Source organism: Ochotona princeps, chromosome 20 (assembly GCF_030435755.1).
Source record: "Ochotona princeps isolate mOchPri1 chromosome 20, mOchPri1.hap1, whole genome shotgun sequence".
In the NCBI taxonomy this organism is placed as follows: Eukaryota; Metazoa; Chordata; class Mammalia; order Lagomorpha; family Ochotonidae; genus Ochotona; species Ochotona princeps.
The window spans coordinates 2,744,025-2,770,426 of record NC_080851.1 but is presented as its reverse complement, the minus strand read 5'-3'; the positions used below and the strand labels follow the sequence as shown (position 1 = coordinate 2,770,426).

The 26,402-nt window shown below is 59.9% G+C and overlaps 1 protein-coding gene across 1 annotated transcript in view; it reads right to left on the bottom strand.

The window, feature by feature from the left end:
- Positions 1–1,151: 1,151 nt before the first annotated feature.
- Positions 1,152–26,402, bottom strand: part of PKD1L1 (polycystin 1 like 1, transient receptor potential channel interacting) — a 59,446-nt gene continuing 34,195 nt past the window's right edge. The window contains exons 27-49 of the mRNA XM_058677952.1: positions 24,998–25,205; positions 24,528–24,634; positions 23,111–23,327; positions 21,326–21,499; positions 19,815–19,928; positions 19,663–19,729; positions 18,814–18,851; positions 18,085–18,193; positions 17,171–17,267; positions 16,340–16,424; positions 15,333–15,509; positions 13,011–13,129; positions 12,394–12,504; positions 8,597–8,708; positions 7,607–7,690; positions 6,968–7,098; positions 6,121–6,355; positions 5,586–5,690; positions 5,344–5,484; positions 4,637–4,777; positions 3,521–3,778; positions 1,834–2,004; positions 1,152–1,436 (exon numbers count right to left, since the gene is read on the bottom strand). Of these exons, the coding sequence (XP_058533935.1) occupies positions 1,419–1,436; positions 1,834–2,004; positions 3,521–3,778; positions 4,637–4,777; positions 5,344–5,484; positions 5,586–5,690; positions 6,121–6,355; positions 6,968–7,098; positions 7,607–7,690; positions 8,597–8,708; positions 12,394–12,504; positions 13,011–13,129; positions 15,333–15,509; positions 16,340–16,424; positions 17,171–17,267; positions 18,085–18,193; positions 18,814–18,851; positions 19,663–19,729; positions 19,815–19,928; positions 21,326–21,499; positions 23,111–23,327; positions 24,528–24,634; positions 24,998–25,205 (3,019 nt within the window). The 3' untranslated portion in view covers positions 1,152–1,418. The remainder of the gene's footprint in view (positions 1,437–1,833; positions 2,005–3,520; positions 3,779–4,636; positions 4,778–5,343; positions 5,485–5,585; positions 5,691–6,120; positions 6,356–6,967; positions 7,099–7,606; positions 7,691–8,596; positions 8,709–12,393; positions 12,505–13,010; positions 13,130–15,332; positions 15,510–16,339; positions 16,425–17,170; positions 17,268–18,084; positions 18,194–18,813; positions 18,852–19,662; positions 19,730–19,814; positions 19,929–21,325; positions 21,500–23,110; positions 23,328–24,527; positions 24,635–24,997; positions 25,206–26,402) is intronic.

The following is a 26,402-nucleotide window of genomic DNA, read 5'->3' as shown; positions in this document are numbered from 1 at the left end:
ATACAGATCTCCAATATTAGCAGTTATGACGCCAAGCCGCTGCCCTGCACAACCCAGCACCTAGGCCTCCTTTCGTGCCATTGCCCATGACCAGCAGTGCTGGTCTGCAGAGGAGGTAGCATTTCTGCCACAGCGTCCCCTGCAGGCATGAGGACAGCATGCTCTGAGCCCCTGCAGGTGCAGGGAGCATGTGTGTGGGACCCCGGGTCCTGAGCACACTCTGAGGGCCAGGCTCCACTCTGAGCCCCTGCAGGTGCAGGGAGCATGTGTGTGGGACCCCGGGTCCTGAGCACACACAGCCCTGAACAGTGTGCGTGGTGTGCATAACCACCTCCCATACAGAATTCCAGGTTCCCATGCTGACCCAAGACAAGAAGCAGACCAGAGCCCGCACAGTCGGCCAAGCCCCACCCTGCACCGTGGCCCTTGCCTCCCGACGGCACCCACGGCCCGCACCCCACACCGCACCCTGGGACAGATGCAGGTTTTCTCAAAACTGCCGGCACTGCCTTCCCGTTCGGTGCAGGGGGCTGCTTCGAAGAGGTCACAGGAAAAGGGGGTTCACGGACAACCCTGTTTAGATGGAGGACCTCCGATCCCAGTGGGAGGCTGTTCACGACACTCTCTGACCCTTAGCAAAACCCTTCACATGTTTTAAAAATCAGAAATGCATGTTCAAACAGATCCGGGGCAGCCAGGGAGAAAACAGCTCTCCCTTCCAGTGAAGGGTGCAAGTGTTTCTGTTATTAAACCTTTCTGTTCCTGATTTAAAACTCACGAATCAGGAACAGCGCTGTTTCAGTGTGCTGCTGGGTTCTACTCAGGGAGAGTTTATGGAGATTAATTTGGTTTCAAACTAGGAAAACAGAGCATCATTTTAAAAATTTATTTATTTATTTATTTTAATTTATGCACTGGAAAGGCAAATCTACAGAGAGAAAGAGACACAGAGAGAAAGGTCTTCCATCCACTGGTTCACTCCTCAAGTGGCTGCAAGGGCTAGAGCTGAGCTGATCCGAAGCCAGGAGCCAGGAGCTTCTTCCAGGTTGCTCATAGGAGTGCAGGGTCCCAAAGCTTTGGGCCATTCTCAACTGCATTCCCAGGCCACAAGCAGGGAGCTGGATGGGAAGTGGGGCAGCAACTCTAACTCTAACTCTTAACCTGGTGCTCAGGGTTGTTGGCAGCTGCTCTCGGGATGCCTATGAGCCACCAGGCATCCCTCGCCCTCTCCAGGTGCCAGGCGCTTCCTAGCTTCCATTCTTGCTTCTCAGGCTCTTGGTGGAGTCCAGTGTCCTCAGAGGCTAGCAGGGGGCAGGGCACTTTGTCGGCAGGTTAAGCTGCGAGTCGCATCTTCTGAGTCAGCAGGACGCTTCTTCAGGCATGGCTGGAGTGCGTCTCGCTCCAACGATGCTCAGAGATCACTGACGCAAATGGGCCTGATGATTTAAAACATTACAAATTGCTGTTGATGTTATATTGGGACTCTTAATTGACTGGGATGATATTCTACCAGCTCTAACTTTGGACCAGAAATGGTCTCCCCAAGAAACTGTCCAACCCATCTGGACAATAAGTAGCTGGACTCTATGCTTGGTATATGTTTGCAAGGAAAGAATCTTGATGGAATTTGAACTGTAATACTGCATCACGGTGGAGGAATCCACCAGGGGGGAGGGGCGTGGGGAGGGGTGGGGGGATTCCCAGAGCCTATGAAACTGTCACACAATGCAAAATAATTAATAAAAAAAAAAAACCAAACATTACATCAGCCCGACTTTAGAGTTGGAGACATTTACTACAGAAAAGTGACCAAGCAATGTCTCCTAGTCTTACCCCAGCCATCTGGTAAGGGGATGGGCCCCCGCCCAGGGGCCTGTCTTCTGCCCTTGACTCTGCTGAAGGCCTGGGTCGTTCTAGAGGAGGGAGGTGGAGGCTGCTGGACAAACCTTCAACCTTCATCAGAAGTTCATCTACCAGATTCGCAAACTCGTCCAGGTGGTAACGCTGAAGGGAGGAGCAGATCAGTGAATGCAGTCAGCATCTGACGGCTCTCTTCACTCTCTGACACACGGGGGCGCTGCTCTCAACGGCTTTGAGCCATAATGGAGATGTGCTGGATTTGCTGCCACAAGACCCGAATGAAGGGCCTCTTACAGACTCCTCACCGCGATTCAGGCCATTGTAATGGGCACATGCAGACACACAACCAGAGTTGACCGTCAGCTCCCTGTAGTGTGCAACACGCTGCAGACACACACACAGAGGCTTAACACCATCCCAGTGTGTACAGGGAGACACACTAGGGCAGTGGTTTGTGCCCTGTTACAGTGCTTACACGGACACACACGGGCTGTGCTTCACGCCCTGCTAGAATGCATCCACGCAGACACACACATACTTGGACTGTAATGCAGCATGCAGGTTGCTGGGCAGACCTGAGGGCTGTGACAGGTGTGGGGGGAGCAGAGGATACACAGTGACGCCCACACCAGCACCGCTCCCTGTGACTTCCTGTGGAACTGCCCCGGGGAGGCCCTGGTCTGGCAGGGGAGTCGTCTGGGAGCTCGGTGAGCAGTGCTGCCAGTGCCAGATCTCAAAGCACGCACCCAGGACTCCGTGCTCTGGGCAGAAATGGAGTGACCAGTTCTAAAGGGGACAGAGTACAGCGTGCGTGTGCCCGGCCAGGACCGCAAGCTTGCTCTTTCCAGGCAGACAGGGCTGGGCCAAGGCCACGGTGAGTCAGTGGGGGAGGAGGTACTTGGGGAGTCCAGGGAGCATTCCGGGTTCACTGAGGAGTAAGAACAGACTCAGTGTGGCGACACTTGGGGCAGGAGTCCATCCTGCTCTAGAACTAAGAGCAGCTGCTGAACCTGCTCTTGTGCCCAGATCCCACAGTCCACAGCTCACGTGGTCCTCAGCCACCTCCGTCTCCTCTGACTGCGGCGTTCCCAGGCCCAGCCAGACCAGGGCCTTCCTCCAGGTGCACGCACGGCCATGCTCAAGCCTCCTGAGAGCCTGACGCCGAGGAGAGGCTCTTCTTCGGGGGGCGATCAAGAGGGCTCCCCTCAGCTGGGGAAGAGGAGAAGCTTCCCGTGAGCAAATGGAAAGCCAGCTTCATCCGAGAACTCATGAACTGCAGAGCCCATCTGACGGTACTGTTCACGACCACTCAGCAAGACGGGCATCGCGTGGTAGAAAACTATCAAGCCAATGTGTGTGCTGAAGGGCTAACGACGGGAGAGGACGTTAGCAGTGGAGACTATCTCATACACGGGCTGGCAGATTGTTACTGAGATAACAGGGCAGGCGAGAAGTGAAGCCCAGACCAAAGACAAGTGCGAGGCAATGCGGGCTGGCTAGGCTTCTCAGAGCAAGCCGCACCTGGTGGGGCTGTGGTCTGGCTGGATCAGACCAGCTCAGGCCGGTAAGATGGGCCTTGGGGATGACTGGCCTGATCCGGCCAGTGCAGCCTGGAACATTCCCCCAGTCAGTGGACAGAACTCTTAAACTTGAACCTCACGGTGTGGGGATGTGTACTTACCACCCCAAAGCACAGCGTGGCCAGCACCGTGAAAAGAACCAGGCAGGAACAAGCTGTGGCCTGTGGGTTGGACTGGGAAAGAGCAGGGGGCAAGTGTGCTCGGCTTCTCCCCGGGAAGCGGAAGAGCAGGCCGGGCAAAGCCCCTGCCCAGGCGCTGGAGGCCGGTGCCCAGGTGGAGAGCAGCTGCCATCGGCGTGTGATGCCAGCATGGGCAGCCAGCAGCAGGATCCCTGCCAGCTGTCGGGAGAGAATTGAGGGTTTTCTTAGGAGGGACGCTCTAGCTACTCAAATCAGAAGGAGTGTTCTGAGTGAACACAGGGCCACCTCTGGCCCCTCCACCCTCCCAAGGTCTCCACTGCACCTTGTGCTCCCTGTCCGACCCTTCCCCTGAGTTCCAGTGCCTGAGAGAGATTTTTGGAGCAGGTTAGCAGTTAAAGGAAAGAGAGCCCAGTGTCGGAGTCTGTGTGGGATGAGGTATGTGACTGTCACACTGGTCCCCAAGGGAAGCCCTGCCCCCTCCTTTGATCCCTGGTCCTGCTTCTGCCCACAGCTTAGTTATGGTAATTCTACGAGTCCCCCTCCCCCGATATCCTTGCTGGCACGTGGAGAACCTTGCTACCACGCATAACTACTTAGATCAGAGCAATAAAATGACACCAGCTGTGGGGAAGCGTGACAAGGAGCTGGGTTGGGGACAGAACTAACTGAAGGTCTCAGACTGTAATTACACGTGACTACTGACACTACCTGAAACCACACCACCAGACAGGTGTCTGGAGTGGCAGGCCGGATGCCCCATGGTACATGCACAGCCCACAGCAGAGCACTTGCTTCTGAGTCCCAGGGCCAGCTTCCTGCTAACATCACCCCGGGAATGCCATGGGACAGCTCCAACACACGGGAGACCCTGATCGGATTCCCAGCTCCTGGCTTCAGCCTGGCCCAGCCTGGCCGGCAGCCACTTAGCGACTGAGCCAGTGGGCGGGACCAAAACAGAACCACGCCAGGACAGGACTGGTGGGCGGTGCTTCTCCTTGACTGATGTATGCTGACTTGAGGCCAACTGGGAAATCCCTGGGGAGAGGGGATTCTTACCAATGGGGCGTGGGCACGGGCGCGGGAGAGGGTGTGGCCCAGCACGAGGGAGAGGGAGGCCGGCAGGACGAGACGACCCAGGAGAGCCAGGCTTGTCCACAGCAGCAGGAAGGAGAGGGCCCCCTGCATCCACCGCACCCTCTGGGACAGAAGGGCAGGTGGGGAGATGTCACTGCAGGGGCTGCACCTGCGTGCGGCCAGTGTGCACGAGGCTCAGGGTCCCCTGAGGATGAGGGGTTGGCACTGGGGCCCAAGGACACATCTTCAGAAGTAGCTTTGGCCATTTCTTGCCTGAGCCTCCCTCTGCCAGTGTCCCCTCGGGGGTGGTTAGTACAAGGGAAGCCCATGCCCAGGCCAGCCTCCCCTCCACGTCCACGTGCAGAATGCACGGGGTGGCTGACACCTGTTTACAATGCTTCTAAAACTACAAGTCCTCACGTCTGGCAGCTTGGGGACCCTCGGCTCAGACCCACAGGTGCCCCACAGAGGCTGTCAGCAGCGAGTGGGTGTGGCCTGGCCTCCCAGTGTCGCATTCCCACAGCTCAGCCACACCTGAAGCCCTGAACCCACGTGCGTGGCTGGTGAAGCTCACCCCCGGGAGGCAGCAGGCCCTGGCCAGCCAGCCCCACCCGTGACCACAGAGTGCTTGCGTGGGTCGACATGGAACGAAGCCACCATTGCTCCTCACCCAGAGCCCTCAGCCATACCTGATCCCACCACACCACGGAGCCAAGGTCCACGAACTCCCGGTAAAATCCTTTATGGAACTGGTCGGCGGCCTCCCCAGCAAGGGTGGCGAGGTGGCCAGTGGCCAGGTGGCAGGCAAAGCCCGTCCCAGTCACAGCGAGCTGCAAGGACACAACTACTTTCTCATTGAAAAGATGTCTTCTTTTAGACAAAGATACACGCTACCATTTGTCATAGACAGGAGGCAGGGATGCCTACCTACCTCTAGCCAGTTTCTTGGTTTGCGCCAGTAGTTGAGGACACCCTTGTCCACCATAGCACAGAGTTGGAAGCAGAGATGGGCCAGGCTGAGCGCCAGGGAGGCCAGCTGAGGACAAAAACACGGACAGGAGGCCATGAAGATGCCCTCTGTACTCCCGCCACGCAGCTGAGCGGCCATTGGTCACCTTCCCAGCATGTACAGTGTGAGCCACAGGCTGGCTCTACAGTTTGATCAAGAATGTCACCTTGACAGCCACCCAGGACACTGACAGAAACCCCGCTGTGGCTGGGCCTGAGCCCGGGGGGAGCCTTGAGCCCCCATGTAAGGGTGGACAGCTGAACTTGGCTTTGGAGGCAAAGCCCATGGAGACCCACAGGGACTCTAGCTGCAGAGCCCAGTCACGCGGGGAGAGTGCCACCCACGCTCTTGGCCTGCTGTGTGAAGGTGGCACGGAGAGGCTACAAGCAGAGGTCTAGGCATATGCAGGACCCCGAGCCCCAGGGACCCCAGGAGGCCTGAGCCACAGGACACTCACCTCGGACAGCATGAGGCAGTGACCCAACACTGAGTCACCGCGGAGGATGCTGACCGAGTCCACCTGAGATGAGGGGACCAGAGCCCCTGAGGGCAGGATCTCCACGCCCAGGGAGACGCTGGTGAAGAGGCGGCTGGGGGTGTGGAAGAGGGTGAAGCACACAGACACGGAGCGTGTGCTGTGGTCGATCCACCTGCTGGCTCTGAGGCCGCTGAGGGCTGCCTGGACTTCTCCCCTGTGGAACAGCACAGGGCAGGGCTGGGAGCGGCGGGGAAGGCCCTCGGCCAGCTCCCCCGACCCAAACGCCTCATACACGCCTTCACCTGGCCTGTGGAAGATGGGCAGTGGAAGGGGGTGGGGCGCAGGGGCCTGGGATGCTGGAGAAGGAGGCCATATCCTTGTGCTGGTGTAGGCAGGGGTAAGGGTCACAGGCCCTCGCCCAGGGATTCAGGGCTCCCTGTCTTTGCAGTGGACAGCCTGGTTCCACACTGATGGCCTTTGATATGTGGTTCCACATAACCGCACACTTCCTCCTCCTGCTCCTCCCTGGCATCCACAACAGTTGCCTGGCAACCCCTCCACGTCACTGCCTGGGTCAGCACGCCCAGGCCAGTGTTCACAGGAGTGCTGTCCAGTGTGCGCTAGTTGGACAGGGCGGGCTGCTCAGCACAGGCCCAGCTGGGACTGGGGCCTTGTGTGTTTCCTGCCATCATCCCTCCTGCACTGCCCTTCCGTGGTTTCACAGCACACCCGACAGGAGTGCCAGCCCTGGGGTGTTGAGCGGCCCCCTAAGCGGGAGCAGCAAGCAGCAGACCCCGCTGGCCGCTGGCTCTGGGTTCTCACTGACCTTGTTCTGCCCAGGCTGTGCACGCAGCCCACAAGACCACCGTGGCTCCCATTTCCACTCTGCGGGCCTTCAACTTGAGGGTTCTGAGTAGATGGAGTGTCTTCAAACATGGCTGCTGATAGTCTCAGAGGCTGCAGCACAAACTCTGCTTAGCAGAGGCGTAGCCCTGTCCGTAGTGCTCCTGACCCCTGTTGCCCGGCCCGTGGCCTCCAGCCACAGCGTCCCCTGCTCTGCAGCATGCACTCTGCAGGCTTCCACGATGTGAGGAAAGCTTGGCACCCAGCCCCACATCGGGCAGGTGTGCCCTGTGGCCTGGGAGTGAGGAGGCAGAGGGGAGGTGTCTCCCAACCCAGGAAGCAGGTGCTGACTGACCTTGTACCCACGAGCAGCGCTTGGGAGCGAGCATGCGCAGGGCTCCTAGACAAGGTCCTGGCTTCCACTTACCCCCGCGACAGTTCAGCAAGCCCACCTGGGCTGGGAGGGGCCAGGAGGGCATGGCGCAGGCCTGCCCAGGGGGCAGCTGACAGTGCCCACCATCCTAGTCTGGTCCCCAGGAGATGAAGAGACACCACCACCTGCCCAGTGGCTCCCCCATCTGTCAGATTCCATTTATTCGTAAAAGAAACGAGAGTGTCCTACCTTGCAGAGACCATGAGGAGCGGCTGACCGCTGCCTGATGACCGGAGTGCCCAGCAGGTGGCATGTCCCTCCCAGAGCACCAGGCTGGAGAAGAGAGCAGACTCAGAAGGAACAATGCCACGAACTGGTGCCACAGTGGCACGGTGGATGGGGCAGTTCACCTGTGGAATTGGATGCCAATTCCAGAACCACTCCAGGGATGGAACCCAGCAGGAAAGGCGGCCTAGACCAGAAACAAGACCCCCATGCCTGTGACATCTGCCTCATCTGCGCCACTGGGAACGATCCCTTTCCACTTCTGCCCCAAGGACTGCCACCCACGAGACTCCAGGTGCACGGAGGAGTGTGGTGGGAAGAGCTGGGATCACACACCGTGCGCACGGGCTGGTGTGGGGGTACAGCAGGGGACTCCCACATCTTGGGGCACCCTGCCTGCAGTCCCACCCAGCTCCCTGCTAAAGTGCCTGGCAAAGCAATGGGGCCCCTGCACCCACTTGTGCCCTGGCCGAAGTCCAGGCTCCTGCTTTCTGTCTGGACCAGCCCCAGGTGTTGTGGCCTCTGGGGAGTAGGCCATAGATGGCAGAGTGCTCATTTGATCTCCCCCTCACTCCGACACACTGCTTTTGAAGTAACAAATATTTGAAAATGCGCTTTACTTTTTCTTCTGAACATGGAAGCAGCCTGTCCTGTTTCTAGAAGCTTCCCAGCTGCTCCTCTTATCAGCTTGAGTGCCCCTTGGGTTGGGGAACTTGGCACACTAAACTGCCCCTGCCCCCTGCCCGCCTTGCACACCCTCCTGGGACCTGCCGTGCTCTAGGCTGGGAAGCAGATGGCTCGGAGACTCCTGGGCAAGGAGGGCGTCCTGGCACTGGGCTCTGACCAGGGAAAGCAGTAGAGAGCCAGGGGCTGCACACCTGCCTCAGCCTGCAAGCATGGCCACTGCCACGAGGCATGCCCGAGAGCAGGGTTGCCACGGGAAGAGGGACGCACCTGAGCTGCCATCGAGGGCCCCGCCGTGTGCAGGCCATCCAGCAGCACGGCCAGGCTCCAGTCCCACCAGCCGTCAACGCTCTGCAGGCTGTCCCAGGCATGCACCGGGCTTCTGTGTGGGAAGACAGACATGAACAGTGCTCTGCAGCCACAGTGACCGTGCAGGGCAAGGACTAAAGGGATTTTCCCCACCTGCTTCTCTCTCACTAGGCACTCAAAGCCACACACGGCACAGGGCATGGGAACGTGGCAACCACTGGCCCCCAGTCGCAGGAGACGAACACCCGCTCACATACTCATGCGCTCAGCGTTACAGAGCAGCCAGGTGTGTCCGGCACTCTGCTCAGTCTCAGAAACACAGAACTGATCCTGCCCCCATGCACTCGCAGCTAAGCAGCAACAGCCGAGTCAGGAGTCACCCCGCGCCGGGACCACCCTATTCACAGCACACAGCCACCGTGCCCGCATGCTCGGGGTAGCAGGCAGCGTTGGACAGGAGATACCCAGCGTCTGCAGTAAACTGGACTCCAGGGTGAGGCGATGCCGCCCAGCGTGAGCTCTGGCAAGCGTTCTGAGCACTTGGAGGTCGTGCTGTTTGGCAGTACAGGGGAATCAAGTACACTTCTGACCAAGCAAATGTAGGTTCCCTGGCAAACAAAACTGTGCCTGGGGTGGCGGCTTCACTCGTGTTTCGTGGCGTGGAAAGAGACCAGAGAGACCAACACTTTGGTGTTGCAAAGTGATGAGAAGTCAGAAGGGACACGAGCTTGGGTCACCCTGGCCATGCAATTCTAACCACCCTGCTCCGCCCAGATGAGCCTGACCACGTGGCTTCACGTTGTGACTGAGGCAGTGAAAAGAGAGACCTGAATGCAGATAGTGGCCCCTGGGTAGTGGGGTCCTGCAGCCAACACTGGCGGCTTGACACAGACCCCACGCGAGCATCCACACCTTGGGAACGGGCAGGCAGAGGCCTGAGCTGGGTCGCTGTGAGCTGTAGAGCCGTCCACCCCCGAGGAGACAGTGCTGCAGCCCAGGCATGGGGCACACTGTCCACCCTGCCAAGCTTAGAAAACATGTTGGAGACCTGAGAGTCAAGCAATGCCGGGTCACGTGTGAGGACAGTCCCCAGTGCAGAGGAGGCACGCGCTATGGATTCACACACGGCCTCCAGCAGCTGTCTGGGACCCAGCGGCGCGTCCGGCCCTGGCCATGGCAGCTGAGAAGTAGCGTTCCTGCCCCTGGCTTGTTCGCTTTCCCTTTGGAGGGTTCCGTGCTGGCCAGGTAAGCACCTGACCTCGGTTAGCTTACACATCTTGGAGCCTCCTGTTGGCAGGCTTTTCCTGTGTGCTCGCTCTCAACTCACACAGCTCAGAACCCTCTGTCAACGTGGCCACCACGTGCAGAGCAAGCAGCAGTGTGCAGGAGCACAGAGGGGAGGCAGGCACCATGGACTCGGCAGCCAGGGCTGGCCTGGGTGCACGTGCCGGGAGAGGCACCGGGGGCGGTGTGTGAGGAGGTGAGGTGTTGATCACCTGCTGGGGAAATGAGGTTTCTCTGTGAACAAGCCACACGGACAGACCCAGAGGCCCCATGTTCTGTGTATTTAAAATCAGCAGTGTTGGTTTTATTGTCTTGCTGAGTTGGCACAAGCATCATTTCCCTTCCTGCCACCTGCTCACTGTTGGGCTAGCAGTAAAGAAAGTATGTCTCAACGACGTCAACCGGGACCCAGCGTGACCCAGCACGGCCAGTTCCCATACCCAGGCTGGGCATGTCTCTGCCTCCTTCCTGCCACCCTGACCTGCGGGCCGTGCTCCCAACCGCCAAGGAGCACCAGGCTCTGTCCGTGCTAATTGGAGCAGTTCCATGCACAGGCCCACATGCTAGCTCAGCACACCGAAGATCAGTGCTTGGTTCTCTCGGGCACCTGCTGCCCTGGCTGGTGTTGTCGCCCAGCTCATCCGGGCTCCTGAACCCTCTTTGTTTCCCTGACTGCCCAGTAGCTCCTCTGCCCACAACGCCAATCCCTGGGGAGCTGTCGCTCCTTCTGGGTTAGGTGGGGGATAGGGTTTGGGCTGGAAGGACCAGGTGATGGGGGGACGCTTAGGCACTTTGAATCTTCCACGGCCAACTGGGACCCACACAGCATGGCTGTCTAGTGGCAGGAGCACACAGAGGTCCTGTGAACTCACACAGCGTGGCCGTCTAGTGGCAGGAGCACAGAGGTCTTGTGGACCCACAGGACTGACAGCCTGCCACAAGCTCCACGGTGGCAGGTGTTAGCACAGATACTGTGGATCTGAAAGCAAGGGGCAAAAATCCACATAGCAAGTATTCCAGACCTGCCGACTTATGAAATGGGAAGCAAACAAAACAAAACAACAACAAAAAGCTAAGACTGTTTTTAGATTTCTGGTCCATAAAGATCCAAATTCTCACTTTGCTTTGCCGGCAGCGCCCCCTCCTGGCACAGTGTGTGCACTGTACACGTCTAGGAGAAGGGGCAGTGATGGCAGTGATGGCTGCTTCGTGCCTGGCAGGACAGAAGGCAAACAGCCTCACTGCTGGACCCCAGACTCAGCAACCCGAAACTTTCAGGTGTGACCAAGCTAGCACGATGCCGTTCACTGCCCAGCATCTGGCTGGCATCACTAAATTCTTCTGTAGGCTAGCACTGTGGTGCAGCTGACAAAGCCTCCCACATGGGTGCCAGTTCGAGTCCTCGTTACTCTATTTCTCATCCAGCTCCCTGATAATGTGCACCCATGGGGGAGACCTGGAAGAAGCGCCTGACTTCTCCAGGCCCAGCCCTGCCCACTGTGGCCATCGTGGGGAGTGGACAATGGAAGGTCACTTCATATCCACAGCCCCTTCTCTCAGTAACAAATCATCTTCAAAAGGAAAGAAGAGAAAATGTGCTTTAAAGCAGGACATTCTGTTCGGATTTCAAGCTGCTCATTCCTGGCTAGGCTATTCAAGGAACAGGTAATTCGTGTCAACCTGAACCAGCTGGTCGGAGGCTGCGGGTTCGAGGAAAGGGGCTGCACAGACGTCGCCTTCAACCAACCCCGGAAACACGGGCTAGTCCACAGGTGGTCACTGACACCCTGGTGAAGAACCCACATGGTCTCAGCCGTGCACGTTAGACTTCAAGACCAGCCAACTTGGGGAGAAGTGTCAGCCTGACCCGGGTGGGAGGAAGTCTGGCCATGGCCCTAGCAGAGACTTTCAGCAGCAAAGGGAAAGCTGCTTATGCTGGGATGGACATCTTGGTCATGGCCCCTGGGTCAGGAGCAACAGCAGACCCCGGAGCAGCTGGCTAGCACTGCTGCTTTGCTGGTCCCTGCTCTGTGGTGGGGGCGGGAGGTGGAGGCTGCAGTGGAAGGCACCGAAGGGGTGGAGGTGAGCGCGGTGCGCCGGGAGACGCTCCCATCGCCCGTGGCTGTAGAACCGGGCATCTCTCAGCAGCAAGACCCTGCCTCCGACCCGAGCCCAGGAGTGGCCTGCACCGTCCTTGTCTGTCCATTCACCCCATGGAGAGGCCCTGGGCAAGGGGCCCAGAGCCTGTGGCTCCTGTGCCCACTGCACAGCCCCACCCAGGGCTGCATGCAGGCTCTATGGAGAGCCTTTTCTGATCCCCACGGTGCACTCACCCAGGGCCTGCATGGCAGGGGAGGGCGAACAAACGGAAGCCCTCCCTGCCCCCTGCCCCCCTACTCCCCTGCCCTGGGCTCTCTGGGCCCTGGATGTGGCCAGTGACTACTGGGCTTTGAGCAGTTCCCCAAACCTCCAACCTGGTGAACCACTTCCGCACAGCTTGATTGAGAGAGCCTGCATCCCAGGAGGACCGTCCACTCATCACACACAGAAGCAGCAGCAGCCTGAGGGCAAGCACAGTGACATCCCTGCGGGGGAGATGGGAGGTCAGCTGCCCCTGGACATTGTGTGGCCAGTTGGTTCCACCCTCAGCCCCCATGTCTGCACCCAGGATTCCATCCCAGACCTCACAGGCTTTACCTACAGCGCCCACCCCTAAACGATCTCGAGTGGCCTTCCTGTTGCGCACCATAACCCGGGGCATACACTGCCATATTGAGCCCAAGTCACCGGGCTAACTTGATGCCCTGCTGTGCTTTTTCCAAGATGTCCCCATAGTGACAGAAGTTCTAGGACAGGGCTAATGAAGATCTGGGGGGATGGCATGCGCTCAAGGTGTGAGGCCAGGTGTGGGCAGAGGGCACCAGAGCCAGGCTGCCATCGTGGATCGGCTGCAAAATCGTGTTCTCTACCACTTAGCTTCTTGGCATTCTGTGCTGGGGACATGGGCTGTGACATGGACGAGGTCTCCCCACTCGTGATGAGGACGCGGACCCTGGAGCAGAGAGCCCCTCGCCATGGACACTGCACACACCTCAGGGCTGCCCAGGTGCGACTCTCCCTCTTCGTCCTCTCCCTGGTGACCTTGAGCTGGGCCCGGGATGGGGGCCGGACCCAGCGCAGGCGGCGGGCTCGTTGCCGGGCAGCCAGGACCTGTTGGGGCCAGAGTGCATAAGCAGGCTGCCCCGGGGCTCCTGCCAAGCCCGAGGCGCCCACAGCATTGCCGTGACGTGCACTGCAGTGGGTGTTTGGGAACAAAGAGGTGCTTTGTGTGGACCAGGGGCACCAGGCTGCCAGTGTGGGCTGGCAGGGGGCATGCAGCCGCAGCTGACACCCTGAGCTCCCGGCCAGGACGGTGTTCGTGGCAGGGCTGCTGCTGAGCCACCACAAAGGGCTGCTTTCTGTGAGCAGCCATCAGCTCTGGCCTCGGCCCAGGGCTTCTCCTGCAGACAGGGCAAGCCCACAGATGCTGCTGCCAGGAACAGTTTTGGTAAGAAATGCCCCGCTTTTGCTCTGTGGTTTATAAAGCATTTTCTTTCTCATGTGTCTGTTCATAGCCAGGGCACAATGGTAGCCAATGAGCCATTCACTGGCAGTATCCTTCGTTGATTTCTCTCTCTCTCTCTCTTACACACACTGGGCAAAACCCGGCTCGGGCTCAGGGACCTGAGAGCTCAGAGGCAGCCCTTGTCCCAGACCTCGGGGCTTCTAGGAAGCAGAAGGCAGGGATGGGTGCAAAGCTGGGGCTGACTGCCATGTGGCGGCTGAGATGCCCCCACTGCAGCTGCCCATGGGCCCTGCCCAGGCGGGAGTTGCCAGCCAAGGCTGCAGCAACGCACCTGCGCAATCTGAAAGACTCCCCTCCCCCCTGCCCACTGGAGGCCAAGACCACAACAGAAAAAAGACTGGCACCCAGGTGAACACACTGCCTACAGGGATGGGAGGCGCCAGTGGCCACGGGGGCGAAGGGGAAAGCAGACACCCCAGGTGGGAGAAGGGCCAGGGGAGCCTGGGGCTACAGGGCCGGACTACGGGAGCTGCTCTGGGCAGCCGGCCCTCTGTGCTGTGTGGCCCGGGTCCTGCTGTCCCTCTCAGCTCCCATCTCTTCCTAGAGGACACAGCAAGGCAGCCTGCTCCCTAAGTTATCAAGAACAAATTATATGACAAACGTAGCCAGTGTGCCACTGTGTCATGTGACATGCAGTGACATGGCACGATGAGTGCAGCATGGCATGGGGTGGCACAGCACGTTGCCTCCCGCAGAGCTACGACCCGAGCACAGCCGAGAGGTGGGGGAAGGGCAGGGAGCCCTCACGGGGCCCCAAGGGAGCAGCGGAGGCAAGGACAGGCTCTAACCATGCGAGCAGCTGCTTCCCAGGCCCTAAGTGACGGCTACACTGACCCAGGCTCAGCCATTCGTGGCAGCTGTGAGCACACCCGGCTGCTGGCAGCGCCTTTCACACACACAACCCTCAGAACTGACTGTGGCGAAGGGGTGGTGCGAGACAGAAGGAAGGCTGTAAGTTAGCAGGCCCACTAAAAGTGAATGGCCAAGGTCACGGCCAAGAAAGACTTTTTCATTTGCTTCCTATCTTAAGACAAATTCCTTTTTCTTGAGGTGCTGCTGTGTGCTGGGCTTGGCGTAAATGCAAGGCAGTGACCGAGACATCAGTGCCCACGGGTGGATACAGAGGCATGGGAGCCCAGGTGTGTCCTGGTCAGAGCCCACGGGTGGATACAGAGGCATGGGAACCCAGGCGTGTCCTGGTCAGAGCCCACGGGTGGATACAGAGGCATGGGAACCCAGGCGTGTCCTGGTCAGAGCCCACGGGTGGATACAGAGGCATGGGAACCCAGGCGTGTCCTGGTCAGAGCCCACGGGTGGATACAGAGGCATGGGAACCCAGGCGTGTCCTGGTCAGAGCCCACGGGTGGATGCAGAGGCATGGGAACCCAGGCGTGTCCTGGTCAGAGCCCACGGGTGGATACAGAGGCATGGGAACCCAGGCGTGTCCTGGTCAGAGCCCACGGGTGGATACAGAGGCACGGGAACCCAGGGCGTGTCCTGGTCAGAGCCCACGGGTGGATACAGAGGCACGGGAACCCAGGGTGTGTCCTGGTCAGAGCCCACGGGTGGATACAGAGGCACAGGAACCCGGGGTGTGTCCTGGTCAGAGCCCACGGGTGGATACAGAGGCACAGGAACCCGGGGTGTGTCCTGGTCAGAGCCCACGGGTGGACACAGAGGCACAGGAACCCGGGGTGTGTCCTGGGGACCCCGGGGAGCTGCCCCATGTGCTGTGGGGGCTGCATGGTGCTTAGCACGACAGGAGACGAGGGGTCAGTTCTTCCTCACCTCTGCAATGTGCCCTGCACTGCCAGCGCAGCAGGGGCTGCCGGGAAGTGAGTCGTGGGTCCTGGAACACCCCTTGAGTCCCGAGTCTAGGTTCCTAGTGGCCTTGTGTAATGACTCAGCAAAGAAGTGGCTGTCGTCTCTTCTTTTCCAAGCATGACTCAGCGCAACCACGCAGATCTAGAAGGAAGGACACAGTGGTCAGGGCAGCTGACGGGGTGTGTCTGTGTCTCCTGTGGGCCTGTGTCCCCACTTTCCGAACAGTCATGAGGAACCACTGCCTCCTGACCCCGGCCACCTGCTCCCCAGGTGTGGCCCTACCCAAGCCACAGGTGAGCTTCAAACTCCTGAAGAAATGGAGTGAAAAGGTTTGGGTTTATTTTGAGGTCAAACAATTTTGAAGCCCATGTATGGTTTTTATAACATGCAGGTCCCAGAAGCCTTTATTATTTTTTTTAAAGATTTATTTATTTTAATTGGAAGGCAGATATAGAGGAGAGACAGAGAGGAAGATCTTCCATCTGATAGTTTACTCCCCAAGTGGCCACAACAGCTGGAGCTGAGCCAATCCGAAGCCAGGAGCCAGGAGCCAGGAGCTCTTCTAGGTCTCCCACGTGGCTGCAGGATCCCAAGGGTTTGGGCCATCCTCGACTGCTTTTTCCCAGGCTACAAGCAGGGAGCTGGATGGGAAGTGGGGCCGCTGGGACTAGAACTGGCGCCCATGTCAGATTCCAGTGCGTTCAAGGTGAGGACTTTAACCGCTGTGCTATCATGCCAGGCCCCCAGAAGCTTTTGATGGCCTTTCACATGGTGGGTTTCAGGGGGGAGATGCCTTTTAATTCTACTTTCCTCAAATGCTGTAAGTGCCTGGGGTGGTCCCTGAGTCTCAGCACCCTCATGTGAACGGGGGGTTGGGAGTACCGCTAGGATGACGGCCAGGCCAGGCTGTGGAGCAAAGCCCCTGACTCCCACTCCTCCCAAGTACCCTGATGAGGTGGGGGACTTCTCACCATGAGTGGCTGCGTGATAAAGCAGCAGCAGACCACGGAGAGGAACAGCAGGTGCAGCCACCACACACACTGGGCAGGCTCGAACCTGGCAGAGACAGCCGGGCAGGGGCTGCTGGACAGGGGCACAGGGAGGGGAGGGCCGGGAGTCCTGTCCTGACCAGAGGGACCACCCACTGGGGAGAGAAAGGAAAGCCTGACACGTGGGGGGCCCAGGGCCAGCGACAGGGAGGAGAAGGGAGAGGACAAGCATCAATAACAGCCACAGCCACGCCCATGGGTGGGCGCACGCATGCAGGTGCACCAGGCCCACAGTTAACACTGCACCGGCTGCCCTAATACCCCCACTCCTATCCACAGAGATGCCGCAACCACAGCTATGCAGAACACCTGGCCATGCAGGGGACAACAGGGCCCTGTGTCAGCCCAGCTGTCTCACGGCTGCCGAGCAGCATGGAACCAGAGCCCAGCAGCACACGTTGAGTATGGCTGGAGCCTGCAAGGCCTGGGCCCTCGCTCCTGAATGGCAGGTGCGCCTGGCCTGCAAGGCCTGGTCCCTCGCTCCTGAATGGCAGGTGCGCCTGGCCTGGGGCCTGCCCTGACTTCCTGGAGGAGCCCTGAGGCCTCTCCTGCAGCACCTGGGAGCGCATCCAGAGCCAGCCACAGCCCACAGAACAGGTGCAGGCCAGGTGAGGCTGTGGCCATGCTCACCCCCAGGAGGTCAAGGGGAGGAAGGAGAAAACCACCACACACGGCCACGGGCATCCGTGTTTGTGACCCTGGGCTGCAGAGGTCACCATGCATTGGCCTGCCCACTAAGGGCCCATGGCTTACCTGTAGCCCAGGATCGCTGTCGCCAGAGCACAGGCCAGGGAAGCCACACTGCAGATGGCCCATGCAGTCCAACTTGGCCTCCAGGATCCTCCTGGACCTGGAATGGGAGCCGGGGAGGACAGGCCGACAAGGAGTGGTGAGTAGGCCCCGTGCTCCCCAGCAGACAGGACAGCATGCTGTGTGGCCCCCAGCAGGGCCCTGGGGTGTCCACGTCAGGCCTGGTGTTGCTTAGGGACCACACAGGTGGGCTGCAGACCAGCAGGGCTGGGCATTGCCCCTGCCAGGTGGCCTGAGAGCTGGGACTGAGGGCCCCGGCCAGTGGGCCCTTGGAGAACTCTGCTCCTGAACTGAAAGTTCCCCGAGAGGCGGAGGGAGCAGCGTCCAGCTCACGCCTGACAGAGCAGGCTGGCCTGAGGGGCGGCACCTACCTGGCTGCATCAGGTCTCCATGGTCTGCAGGGTTTCTGTGCCTGCCTGCTGCCCAGCGACTGCCCTGCGCCCCGTGCAGCCCACAGGCTGAAGCAGCAGCGACCCAAGGCTTCAGCAGATATGGAATGTGCTTGCCCTGAAGTGCAGCCAGGGCCAGCATGGAGCAAGGACCACACAGCCCTGGCCAGGATGGTCAGGTCCTCCTGAGCCATGCTCCGACACGCCCTAGGGGCCAGTGTCTCAGGGGGCACAACACCCTGCAGCCCGGGCTCCCCAGCCAGTGTAGCTCAAATGACATCTCAGCTTTAGATGGGCCCAAGTCTGGTTTCACATGAGACCCATTGGACCCAACTGTGACCCAACTGAGGACCCCGGCCGGGCCTCTCCCCTGGGCTGCAGGCCACACTGGGCCAACTGGATGGCACATGCTGTCACCTGGAGGATGGGAAGGGCAGCGGTGGCTCTGCTCCCTCAGGACTGGCTCACCCTGGGCAGCCCCCAAGGCCTCCGGCTCCCACGGTGGACGGGCTGTGCCAGGTCTGCTCGTGGCCTTCCTCCGGGCCCCATCCCTCTCAAGAATGGCCGAGGCAGGATGCTGCAATGGCAAGGGCAGAGTCACTACGGAGGGCTGTGCCCTCGACAGTGGTGACCCCCGCAGGTGTGGCACGGGTGGGTGAGGGGCAGAAGGGGAGTGTGGGGTCAGGGTGAAGGTGATCAGGCCCTGCCTCCAGCACCGGTCATTCAGCCAGCAGCGTGGGAGGCTGGCTGGGCCCGCAGGTGGTGATAAATGCAATGTCCTGTGCTCTGGGCAGGGCACCCAGGAGCAGGTGCCGGAGACCAGAGAGCCCTCGGAGCCATCCGGGGAGCCAAGGGCCAGGGGCTGCTGCTGGGATCCTACACTCAGCCCCCACTCGCTCCAGACACACCTGGGACATGGGATGGGCCCTGCTGGGCAGCCGCTCCCCACTCCTGCGCCTTTTGAAGGACCACGGCTGCCTGAGCAGGTCTCAGTGCCTCGTGTGAGCTTGGTCAGGACTTCCGCTCCCAGCAGCGCCCACAGGGACTCCTTCACCGCCCCCTGCCCGGGTGCCCTGGGGAATGGCTAGGCCCTGTGGTCTTTGCTTTCTCTCATGGCCAGAACCTAGCCTGGGGAGCGCCAGAGACAGCCAGTGGCCGAGTCAGGCACGAGCCCCCGCCTGTGGTCTGCCTGCTTACCTGGTGCAGCTCTGGGTCGCCAGGCGTCTCTCCAGGGCCTGAGTTGAAGAAAAGTCAAGCCAGACTGAGGCCAAGCATCCTGCAGTCCCCTGGGATCGCTCTGGGATCGCCCTGGGACCACCCTGGTCCTCCCTCCTCAGGCAGCAGCCTTGTTGAGGGCAGGACCAGGCTGGCTCAGAGCCTGGGGGCTTGGCTGGGTCGCCATGGCCTCAGACACCATTGCACCCACCAGGGGCCACCCTGGGGAGACAGCAGCTGAGAAAAACAGCTCATGGGAAAAGCAAAAAGGAGAACATGACTATAAATGGGGCAGGTACAATTTTCCTGAAAGTAATGGATGCATGGCTGGTATTGTGACATGGATTATAGCGCCAACATGCCATCTGAGTGCCAGTTTGTGTCACAGCTGCTCCACTTCCCATTCAGCTGCTTGCTGGCGCAGCTGGGTAGGCAGAGGTGAGCCAAGTGCTTGGGCCCACACCCACGTGGAAGACCTGGCTCCAGCCTGGCCCAGCCCTGGCTGTTGCAGCCATCTGAAGCAGTGGGTGGGAGAGCTCTGCTTTGCCTCTCTCTGCAACTCTGACTTTCCAATGAACACGTCTTATAAAAAATAAAAACCAAACTACCAAAGCCATGGGGGTGGGGATGCAGGGGTCTGATGCAGCCACCTGATGGGTGAGGAACACCTCGCACGGTGGAGCTCAACACGGACAGAGGAAGCAGAGCGGGTGGAGCCCACCTGACGCCTGACCTGCTCCCAGCAGCCCGGCACCCGGAAGCTGGCCCCAAAGCAGCAGCCTGGAGCCAGGGGAGAGGGCGGTGGGTTTCAGCCTTTCCAAGTGCATTTACCCTGTGCTCCCTCCATCTGCGCTCCCAGGGGGGTGTGTGCTGCAGCCTCGGGCGGCCCCAGGGGCTCCTGCAGAGGTGAAGGGAAGGCTATGAGGGCTTCCAGAGCGGGGGGTTGCCCCGGAGGGGCAGAACCACTCGGACAGGTGCCGTACCTTGCTCAGCCTGAAGAGCAGAGACAAGAGCTGCGCCCCGGGGGAGGCAAGCAGGCTGCACAGGAGACCCAGCCGAAAGGCTCGGAAGGTGAGGTCGGTGGGGCCAGCAGACAGCTGCAAGAACCCACAGCAGTTGGACCCACAGCAGTTGGGCCCGGCGGCGTGGCCTAGCGGCTAAAGTCCTCGCCTTGAACGCCCCAGGATCCCACATGGGCGCCGGTTCTAATCCCGGCAGCTCCACTTTCCATCCAGCTCCCTGCTTGTGGCCTGGGAAAGCAGTCGAGGACGGCCCAATGCTTTGGGATCCTGCAACCTGCATGGGAGACCTGGAGGAGGTTCCTGGTTCCCGGCTTCGGATCGGCGTGCACTGGCCATTGCGGCTCACTTGGGGAGTGAATCATCAGATGGAAGATGTTCCTCTCTGTCTCTCCTCCTCTCTGTATATCTGACTTTGTAATAAAATGAATAAATCTTAAAAAAAAAAAAAGAACCCACAGCAGTGACATCACCCGCTGGCACTGTGGGCCCTGAGCCCACGACGTCTGAGGTCGGACAGTACGTGAGCTCGGGGGAGTGTGCTCTCCCTGCGTGTCTCTGTGCTTCCACCCCTGCACAAGAACTCCCCGCAAACCACAGGCTCTGTGGCCAGGCAAGTGGCAATAAGCACGCACTGAGCAGGTTCCGCCAGGGCCAGGAGCCACAAGGCCACTGTTGAGGTCAGGGCCCGGTGACAGCCTGTCTGCCCCAGATGACCTTCAAACTCCCACAGCAGCCCTGAGCTTTCCCAGGTGGATGCTGCTGTTCCCTTCCTGCCACTAGGTGGCGTGTCCTGATCCTCTAACAAACCTACCCCAGGCACTCTTCCGCAGCCCCCTCGCCGCATATCGTACAGCAGCTGCCAGGACCACCGTCCTGTGGCCGGTTCACTGAGCCTGCAGAGAGACCCTGCAGCCGCCCTGTGCCCCATGAGCCATGCCCCTGAGTGGCCATGTGCTGTGTCCCTCGCTCCCCGAAGCCTGGGAAAGCCAGGTGCCCGTCTTCTCCAGGCACACTCTCTAGGTCACCTGGGGCAGGAGTGGCCATCAGAGCCACTCTCTGTTGCTTAACCTGGGACAATTTGTGTTACTGTCCAAATATGTGGGCAACCTCAGAAACATCAGGGAGCGGGGCGTGTACTGTGGCGTGGTGGACTAAGCCACCACTCGGGACTCCAGGTTCAAGTCCCGGCTCTTCCACTTCTGCTGGACTCTCTTGAGAGGAGAGTGGAAGGAAACCCTAGCTGTGGCATGGCACTGGAGGGAACCAGCAGACAGAGATCTGTCGGTCTTTTAAATAGATACAGGAGCACCCCTTTCCGGCACCCCAAGCAGTCAGCGCCTCCAGGGAAGCCATGCAGCATATCCCCCTGCAGACTCTGCCCACACCATCTGGGCTAGCAGTTCCTGCGGGCCCCTCAAGATGCACAGGTCACAGCTACACACTGTTCCCCGAGGACATGAGTCTATGCCCACCTGTGAGCCTCCGTGGGTAGTGGCCAGGGCAGTGAGGCACATGTGCATACACAACAGGCAGAAGCAGACGGCCAGTCGTGGCGTGTGCAGGAGGCCACTGCTGGAGGGCCGGCTGTACACGGAGAGCCACACATGGAAGTCTTCCAGGTACTCCGTGCACGTGGCATAGAAAAGCTGCAACAGGGAACATGGGGGTTGGGGAAATGCAGCTTGGAGCACACATCCTGGGAGCAAGGTGAAATCCTGCTGGCAGCTGCACTGCCTACTGGTGAGGGCTCATGGGGTCACGGCTTATCTCCCGCAGCTCCTTCCCCAGACACTGCAAGGGATTTGGGGGCAGGCAGATGCCCCGCATGGCACCTTGCTTTATCCTGTCACTCTCCTCAACCTACACTCTGACCCAGCCTCTGCGGGGCCTCTGAAGACTTAGCGTGAATTGCCCCGCGTCACCCTCTGGCTCCCTGCCTCACAGCAGCCCTGGTGGCGCCCTCCCCTCTCCAGGGCCTTGGCCTGCTGCCCTATGCCGTGTGCACAGTGCTCTCTCCCACGGCACACTGTGTGTCTTTACTGGGCTCTGAGAGCCACACAGGAGCCACACAGGAGCCACACAGGCTCCACTGCCACAGGCCATCCGTTGGTGCAATTGCATCAGCTAATGCTTTGTGCTTTCATGGGAGTGGCAGAATGAGAAGCACCTCCTCTGTGAATGGACCCCCAGGTGAGGCTGGGCCGCAGGGGGAGACTTCCGAGGCCACACTCGCATAGCTAAGTCATCAGGGTTTGAAATCAGCCACGTGCAGCCACAGCTGGCAACCCCGCCCGCTCTGCCCGCAGCATCCTGGTACCCGCAGCATCCAGCCTGATGCCGTGGGTGCAGGTGCTGGGACTCTGGTTTCCAACTTACTATCTTGGCAGCATCAGGCCTGCACATGCAGCGGCCGAGGGGCATGTAGCAACAGGATGGGTCAGGAAGAACGCCTGTGAACTGGGGTGTCCCAGGGACAAGCAGTGGGCATCAGTGTTCACAGAGCTGCTGGGTCTGTCTGAGACCCAGCCGGGAGTCAGCACCCCAAAACAGAGGTGGGCACCAAAGGCACACGAGCATTAAATGCATGTTCTTAGTGCACTGCATAAACTATGTAAGAAAAAATCAAACTTTCCCAGCATGCTGCTTACGACACCTCCCGCCATGCCAGCACCCCACATCTTGCCCCAGCTGTTCTTCTGATCCAGCTCCCTGCCAACACACCTGGGGGAGCAGCAGAGACCGCCCTAGTGCTTGGCCCCTGCGCCCACACGGGAGACCCAGGTGAAGCTCCTGACGGCAGCCTGCCCCAGCCTGGCTGTTGTGGGGAGTGAGGCAACGGTGCGATTCTGAATGTCCCTTCTCTGCAACTCTTCAAATGAATGAATGATCTTCCCAGCAGCTCGTGAGATGGTGGGAGGCTTTGTCCCATTCTACCACCTCCCCTACCTGTGTCACAGCCCAGGACCCCCTCCCTGTGTCACAGCCCAGGACCCCCTCCCTGCATCACAGCCCAGGACTCCCTCCCTGTGTCACAGCCCAGGACCCCCTCCCTGTGTCACAGCCCAGGACCCCCTCCCTGTGTCACGGCCCAGGACCCCCTCCCTGTGTCACGGCCCAGGACCCCCTCCCTGTGTCACGGCCCAGGACCCCCTCCCTGTGTCATGGCCCAGGATCCCCTCCCTGTGTCCCGGCCCCGGGACCCCCTCTCTGTGTCATGTCCCCAGGACCCCCTCCCTGTGTCACGGCCCAGGACCCACCTTGCAGACGCCAAACCCCTGGTGCAGGCAGGTGAGCTCCCGGTCCACACGGCCATTGCCCCGGTCTGCAGCCAGCCAGCACTGGGCAGGGAAGAACCAGGCCCGTCCAGATTGCAGCTCCTTCACCATCATGTGGCTGAGAAACCAGCTTGGGGCAGGCCCCCGGCTGTCGTGCCACAGGCGGACCCTCTGGAGTGTGCCCAGCCGGGCAGGGGCACTGGTGACACAGGCAACATCTCCTCAGCCCCTGCCCATGCCAGCGTCCGGCCTCAGGGGCCCGTGGCCCCCAGGGGCGGGCAGGCATGCCAGCTGCTGCCAGCAGGTAGAGGGGCAGGCAAGTGGGTGCCGTGAGCAGGGACCCTGCCCGCAGCTCATCAGGACAGCCACACTGCCCTTCCCCATCCAGGCTCCGCTTTCCACGGTTCCGGTTGGAAAGTTCCAGAAATGATTCCTTAGTTTTCCATGACTTTTCTTTCAGTCTGTTGTTACACTGGTCTATTACTACACTGTTCATCTCTTGCTGTGCCTAACTGATAAGTAGAACTTTTTATCTTTGGTATGGATGGGTGCACATAAAATAAAGATCCTGGCATGCCCAGGGCAGCCCTGGTGTGAGCTACCCACCTGGGGGGCTGGGAATCGACTCCATACCCCGTGGATATGGGGGACTGAGGAGGCGTCCCTAAATCAGTCACTCGAATCTCCACATCTTGGTGTTTGTCCTGAGTTAGTCTCAAGCTAGCAGTTTTTCCCTTTACAAAGCCACCGATACTCCAACCCAGCAACTGCTATAAATCAAGTTTCCCAGGAGAAAGCCCCAGCACGTTCCACCTCCGCGGAATGGGGCCTCTGTGCTCCCACCTGCTCTCCAGCCCCGTGGTCTCCGAGAGTTGCAGCCTGGCTCTTACATATTTGGTCTGCCCGGGACCCCAGGGACCATGAACTTGAACTTCAGTAGCACACAGGCCTTCCTCTCCCCTCCCCCCACTACATACACGTGCTGCTTACTTCCAAGCAGTAAACTGCTCAGAGCACCCCTCTGAGCCACCGCCCCAGACCCGCAGGTGCACAGTGGACACCCATGGCTGTCAGATGCTGCTCAGAGCACCCCTCTGAGCCACCGCCCCAGACCCAGAGGTGCACAGTGGACACCCATGGCTGTCAGATGCTGCTCAGAGCACCCCTCTGAGCCACCACCCCAGACCTGCAGGCGCACAGTGGACACCCATGGCTGTCAGATGCTGCTCAGAGCACCCCTCTGAGCCACCGCCCCAGACCTGCAGGCGCACAGTGGACACCCATGGCTGTCAGATGCTGCTCAGAGCACCCCTCTGAGCCACCGCCCCAGACCCAGAGGTGCACAGTGGACACCCATGGCTGTCAGCTGCTGTTTTAGGGTTCTGGTGCCTCTGCATACCTCAGCATGAAGGTGTGTCTGGAATTCCTCTCAAACAGGGGCCTCTCGGGACAGTGCAGCTCTCTGGTCGGTGAGCAGCCGTCCTCAAAGCACAGGATGATGTAGACCTTGAGACAGACACGGAGGACAGCTCGGGACAGCCAACACCTGCCACCAGTACTCCTGCCACAGGCCGGGATCAGTGTGGACTGAGGGGACGAGAGGGCCCCTGATGGTGGGCAGCGGAGTCGTCGAGGCTCCCAGGAGCACAGCCCCAGTCTCGGCCTCCAGAGGGATTCCCCAACACTGGGGACAACAAGCATCTCCCAGGCAGCTTGCCTCAGCGAAGACAGCAAGAGGGGAGGGGCTGTGCTGACTAGGAAGGAGCAGCTGAGACAGGCGGCAGGTGCATAGTTGCCCGCTTGGCTGCTGCCTGGTTGCCTCTAAAGCCCTTAGTGCCCTCCCATGCCAGCCGTGGAGCTTCCTGCTACCTTTGAAGAAAACCTTGCGGGTGAGCGGAAGCCTGTGTCCACGACGATGGCATAGAGCTGGTGGCCAGGAGGGACACTTCCCTGCAGGAAAACACAGCCCGCTTTCTTCTTCTCGCGGCAGTCCACTAGCCGGCTTTTCACAGCCAGAAGTCCGTACAAGACCACAAGCACTGCCACGCACACCCCGGGTACCAAGTTCTGTGGATGACTGCAAGGAGAGGAAGCCTGGTATTCACTCACAGACGGCCAGGCAACGACCCACAGCCCTGGCCCCAGCCCTTCCCACGTTGGCCAGGGGCCCCCGAGGGCCCTCGTAGGTGAGTCACATTTTCTGCTCGCCACCCAACCCCTGTCCCACCCCCAGTCCTATAGGTGTTGCTTATCTGTCCCCAGGCACCTGGCACCACTCCACTGGGAGCCTTGCCCTGACAAGGTGCTCTGCCTGCACTAGGCTCCTCTAGCTCGGGGGGGGGGGGGGGGGGGACTCTGCTGGGCCGGCCCCGAAGCCCAGGCCGTGGGGAGGTACCCATCTGAGGACTGGCCTCAGCTCTGGGCTCTGTCTCTCCTCTTCCACCTGTCTGGGGAAGCCTGTTCTGCGTCACAGGCCATTGGCTGGCAGGTGTCCCCCGCTCGCCCGGCTGGGAGGCCTGAGCCTCCCAGATCCTGGGCACGAATTCTTGACACCCCACCTGCCTGTGGGGCTGCACCTGTCTCCGGGCTGTTCCCCATGCTGGTTCCCCAGCACTGTCGGTGCCACAGAAGCCTTGGCTGTGGCCACTGTGCTCGGGCCCTGGTTGCTGGGATGACCGTGACCACTACGGCCACCACCTGCTTCTTCAGTAGCGATTCCTATTTCCTAGGTATCTGATGTGGGCGAGTAAACAACCAAGCCGGGCAGAGCTTCTGAGCACACAGACACTAGGAGACATCTGCCCTGGACACTCAGCAGACACCCCAGGCACCTGCAGGCCGGGCACTGCACTGATGATGGCAATGCGTGACGCTGATGGCAGACAGGGAAGCTCCCGTCCACACGTCCACCCACCCATATTCCACAGTGAATGTCAGGGGTCCATATCAAACACCGGCCGCAAAAACAGCGTGGCTCTTACATCATTATCCGAAACAGGACACTTTTGCGAGAGCAAGAGGTGAAATTAGGCTATGCCCGTGGTGTAGGCCAGGACAAGCAAGCCAGGCACTGCTCTCACCACAGGCTTCAAACCAACTGGTGTGAGGTGACCAAATGCACATGGTACCAGCGCCAGTGAGTGTGCCTTCCCGCTCTCGGGAATGCGCAGATGGGCGAGTGTCACACCTGCAACTGTTGACAGCCAATTCCCCTCCAACATACAGAACAGAACAGAAGGCAGAGCAGGCAGAGGCATGAATGGAACCAAGTCAG